Below are 4,721 nucleotides of genomic sequence, written 5' to 3' on the forward strand. Positions count from 1 at the left end.
GCCGGAGCAGGAGCCTCCTGTGCAGCTCCTGCAGCAGCTCTATGTCTCTCCCCCCCTCACAGGGAAGGATTTCTTGCCAATATTCCATCTAGCCCTGCCTGAGGGGACTCTCAGAGCCCCTCGCAGCAGCTGAAGGCGCCTTATTGGGGCAGGGGCGGCAGCGCGAGCCTGTGGGGAACCGTCCCCCGCACTCCGGGGAAGCTGTTTGACGAGCCCGTGACGAGGCAGCGGATCCTTCCCCCGCTCAGGCGGAACCGCCTCGGGAGGACAAAGCCTAAAAAGGGCGCTGGGGGTCTGTGTGTGGGAGCGGACGTGCAGCAATCCCAGCGCCAGGACCCTCAGCCCCTCAGGGCCGCCCCGTCCCCTCAGGGCCGCCCCGTCCCCTCACGGCCGCCCCGTCCCCTCACGGCCGCCCCGTCCCCTCACGGCCGCCCCGTCCCCTCACGGCCGCCCCGTCCCCTCACGGCCCCGCCCGCGGCTGCCGCGGCTCTCGGGCGGCCCCTGGCGGGGAACAGCGGGGGCTCCCCAGCCTCGCTCTGCTCTGCCCCGCGTCCCTCGCTCTCGGCCCTCCTGCCCTTGCTCTGGGCCCTCCTTCCCTCGCTCTGGGCCCTCCTTCCCTCGCTCTGGGCCCTCCTTCCCTCGCTCTCGGCCGTCCTTCCCTCGCTCTGGGCCCTCCTTCCCTCGCTCTGGGCCCTCCTTCCCTCGCTCTCGGCCCTCCTTCCCTCGCTCTCGGCCCTCCTTCCCTCGCTCTCGGCCGTCCTTCCCTTGCTCTGGGCCCTCCTTCCCTCGCTCTGGGCCCTCCTTCCCTTGCTCTCGGCCCTCCTTCCCTCTCCCGCCGCCCTCCCTGTCGCTCTCCCCGCCATTCTTCCCTCCCTTACTCCCTTCTTCTTCTGCTCCGTCCTTTCCTCCCTCCCTTTTCCCCCCCTCCTTCCCCGTCTCCTCTCCTTCCCCCTCGTTCCCTCCCTCCGTCCCTCCCCGTTCCCGCCCCTCTCTCTGTGTCTCTCCCTCCCTCCCGTCCTTGAGCGCGGGGTCACAGCGGCCTCCTCATCCTCTGCTCTTCCTCTGCGCCCTCCTCTTCCTCCCCGCCGCCGTTACCGGCCCGCTCGGCCCGGGGCTCCAGGTGAGCCGGGGGGGCTCGGGGCTCTCAGGTGCGGGGGGCGCTGCGGGGAGACCCCCCGGCCTGCGGGACAGGGAGGGAGGGATGGAGGGATGGGGGTCCTGGGGGGCTCAGCCCGGTTCCCCTTCCCAGTCCCCGCCGGGGATAACCTCCCTTTGGGTGGAGCCGGGGTTCTATTCACGCTTCTTTAAGCACAAATATATTAAATTAATGGCTGCGCAGCTACGAGAAAGTCACTTTCTGAGCAGTGATTGAATTAAAGAGTGTAGTCCTTGTTCTTTCTGTTTAAGTAGTAGTGACGCAGGTTTTTATGGCCATATAAAACTCAGTTATTATCTTTGACACCTAGAACGAAAGAAATCACTACTCTATATCATAAATTTAAAAAACCCCACGTGTTAATGAAGTCCATTATCACAAGCTGACGACTCAACAAGTGACATAGATCAAAATCAGCTGGAAGCATTTAGGATTGATCCATTCCCAAGAACATCATCCTGTGCATTCTATGCATGCCAGGCAAAGTGGTCAGACCCTCTGAAGCTGTCTGCAGAGATGGAGGCTTGCTTTGGTTGGTGTCCAACATAAAATGATTTACATTTTTTTCTGAGAGCTCTTGAGATCTCTTACAGAGCATCGGCCCTGAAAACTAACACAGAATTCCTTTTCCCTCTCTGGGTTGGGGCAGAAGGCCAGTTTTTTATGTACAGGACAGATAAGTGCTATTTAGTCCTTAATTAACCTTTGTTTGACCTAGTTTTTTGTTTGGAAATTGAGTCAGCCAAGGGGATGTTGCCCTCCCTGAGCTTTTAGCACCAGTGATCCAGCAGTTCCCTTAGGATTTATTTCTGAGAATAAAGGAGTTAGCTATGTTTAAATGGTGGGTGCAGTTTGTGTTATATTCTTCTACTTTGAACTTACATAAAGACCTGACTTATAAGCTGTTCCTTTTGCTCTTTTCCCAAATAATCCCGAAGCACTGGAATTGCTGACGGAGGGAAATACTGACCACTATTGATCTGTTCTCAGTTCCAGGTTTCCAGCCTTACCTGGCAGCAGCGAAGGAGTTTGGCCCCTGCTGGGGTACAAGAGCCAGTCTAAATGAATGTATAACCTGAACACTGCTACAGATGTTGCTGGGAAGGACCAAAAACGTGCTGTGATGACATCCTTTGGGAGTGTTCCAGGTTGTACATGTTGAGGCATTGGGATCTGTGGGATCTGTGGGATCTGTGGGAGTGGGAAATTCAGATAATGCTGAATGTAGGTACAGAGGGGAAAAGGGAAGGATTCATTTCAGCAGTTACCCCTCAGCATAAAGGGTGTTTCCGGTTTACCCTGCTCAGAGTTTGCTGATAGGCAATAAGGGCAAGAAAATAATTAATAAAAAAATCAAAGAAAGGCAGTAAAAATGCTTTGTGGGAATTCTGCACTGCAAAACAAACCCGTGCTGCCGTTGTAGGAGAAAACTATAGTATGAATTAATTTTCTTTTACATTGTAATGTGACTTCAATATTAATTAATTAGAAGTGCAGATTAATGGTGTTAAGCTGAAGGAGGGTAGGGTTAGGTGGGATATTGGGAAGGAATTCCTGGCTGGGAGGGTGGGGAGGCCCTGGCCCAGGTTGCCCAGAGAAGCTGTGGCTGCCCCTGGATCCCTGGAAGTGTCCAAGGCCAGGTTGGACGGGGCTTGGAGCAACCTGGGCTGGTGGAAGGTGTCCCTGCCCATGGCAGGGGTGGGACGGAATGAGATGATTTTTAAGGTCCTTTCCAACCCAAGTCCTCCTGTGATTCCATGATTCTATGATACCATAAAGATAAGACATAAATCCTGGGAGTTCTTTAAAAAAGCATATTTAACCCAGTTCAAACACAAATGTGTTTGTAGGCTGTTTATAATGTAGCTGCACCTGAAGAAATCCCCAGTGTCTCTGTGCCATGCTGACCAACACCATGGGGCACCGTTTCCTGGGACAGGGAGCCATGATCCCGAGGAAGCTGAAGCCGTTTCTCTGCAGGATGTTGTCGGGTTACAAACCCAAAGGCGACGTCAAGGACTCTTACAAAATCCTGGAGCTCGAGGAAGGCTGTTCCCTCGACGAGGTGAGGAACTCGTACCGAACCCTCGCCAAAAAGTACCACCCCGACAGCAGCTCCAGCACGGCCGACCCCGCCACCTTCATCAGGGTGGAGGAGGCCTACAGGGTCGTGCTCAACGACGTGGCAGCCAAGCAGAAACCCGGCGAGAGCAGCGAAGAGGAGGAAGACCAGTTCAAATCCAAGTCCCTACAGCACAGGCACTACTTGAGCTTTGAGGGCGTCGGCATCGGAACGCCGAGCCAGAGGGAGAAGCAGTACATGCAGTTCCGAGTGGACCGCGCCACGGAGCAGGTGTTGGAGTACAGGCAGAACAGGCTCGGGAGCAGCTACCCCGAGACCGACCTGATGAGAGCCAAAGATGTGAGGGAGAGCAAGAAGGTGAAAATAACTCAAGCGGTGGAACGGCTGGTGGAGGACCTCATCCAGGAATCCATGGCCAAGGGAGACTTCGACAACCTCAGGGGCAAAGGGAAACCTCTGCAGAAGTTCTCGGACTGTCCCCACATCGACCCCATGACCCACAACCTCAACAGGATCCTGATTGACAACGGGTACCAGCCCGAGTGGATCCTGCTGCAGAAGGAGATCCGGGAAACCATCGAGCGGCTGAGGGAGAGCGTGGTGGCCTCGAGGAGGAAGCTGGGAGAGCCCATGACCCCGCTGGAGCAGAAGCAGTGGAGTCGGGTCTGCGAGCAGTTCATGGAAGACATCAGGAAACTGAACAAGAGAGTCGACAACTTCAATCTGGTCGTTCCCATCATGAGCAGGCAGATGGTGCATTTCAGCCCAGAGAAGGAAATCGTTCGAGCACAAAAGACTTATGAGGCTCTGGTGGAAAAGGTTTCACATGCAGACACAAAGGAAAGCCAAGGGGAAGATGGTAAAAGGTTTGGGTGGAGGTCTTCTCTGTTTAAGTGGTTAAACTTTACACTGAAATAATTTAATACTAATTCCTGTCTCTTGTGAAGATTTTGAATGCACTTTATTAATGAAATGTTGCACTACAGAAATTTCGGGTACACTGAAAATGTCAAATCCACACTGTTACAGCAGTTAAAAGAAATTTGGTTGTCGGATGGGCATTTGCATTACAAATAATGAATTTATTTTTAAATATTATTAAAAGAAATGTGCCAGTTCGGGCTGTGGTAGAGTTAATTTTTGTCACTGAGCAGGGGCCTTTTTCTGCCCCTCACACCTCCCCTGTGCTTAGGGTTAAACCCACTACTCTCAGGTCATTTTACTTCTGCTTAAATCCAAATTAATGCTTCGCTTTAGCACAGAGTGTAATCACCTTTACAGTCTGTTATCTCTTCAAAAGGGAAAATTGAGGCATAGGAAAAACACATTAAAAGATAAAGTGGCAGCAAAAGTCTTGCTGTGCTGTGTTAGTTTGACCTTTATATTTAAATACTTGCAGTTCATAAATCGTTGGCAGGTTCAATGCACATATTTTAAAGGCCCGTTCATCTATTTAAGGTTAAATTATATGGCCCTGAAGGG

At 53.0% G+C, this 4,721-nt stretch overlaps 1 protein-coding gene across 2 annotated transcripts; it reads left to right on the top strand.

The window, feature by feature from the left end:
- The first annotated feature begins 940 nt into the window (after nt 1-940).
- Nucleotides 941-4,357, top strand: DNAJC28 (DnaJ heat shock protein family (Hsp40) member C28). 2 transcript variants are annotated; one of them, XM_027672516.1, is made up of 3 exons: nt 941-1,120; nt 2,147-2,380; nt 3,007-4,357. In XM_027672516.1, the coding sequence occupies exon 3, from the start codon at nt 3,057-3,059 to the stop codon at nt 4,155-4,157; it is 1,101 nt and encodes a 366-aa protein (XP_027528317.1). In that variant the 5' UTR covers nt 941-1,120; nt 2,147-2,380; nt 3,007-3,056; the 3' UTR covers nt 4,158-4,357. The 2 variants fall into 2 exon arrangements, with proteins under 2 accessions (XP_027528317.1, XP_027528316.1); XM_027672515.1 differs by having other exon boundaries at nt 942-1,120; nt 2,147-2,304.
- Nucleotides 4,358-4,721: the final 364 nt, after the last annotated feature.

Source organism: Neopelma chrysocephalum, unplaced genomic scaffold, assembly GCF_003984885.1.
Source record: "Neopelma chrysocephalum unplaced genomic scaffold, ASM398488v2 Primary Assembly neopelma1_97392, whole genome shotgun sequence".
Classification (NCBI taxonomy): Eukaryota; Metazoa; Chordata; class Aves; order Passeriformes; family Pipridae; genus Neopelma; species Neopelma chrysocephalum.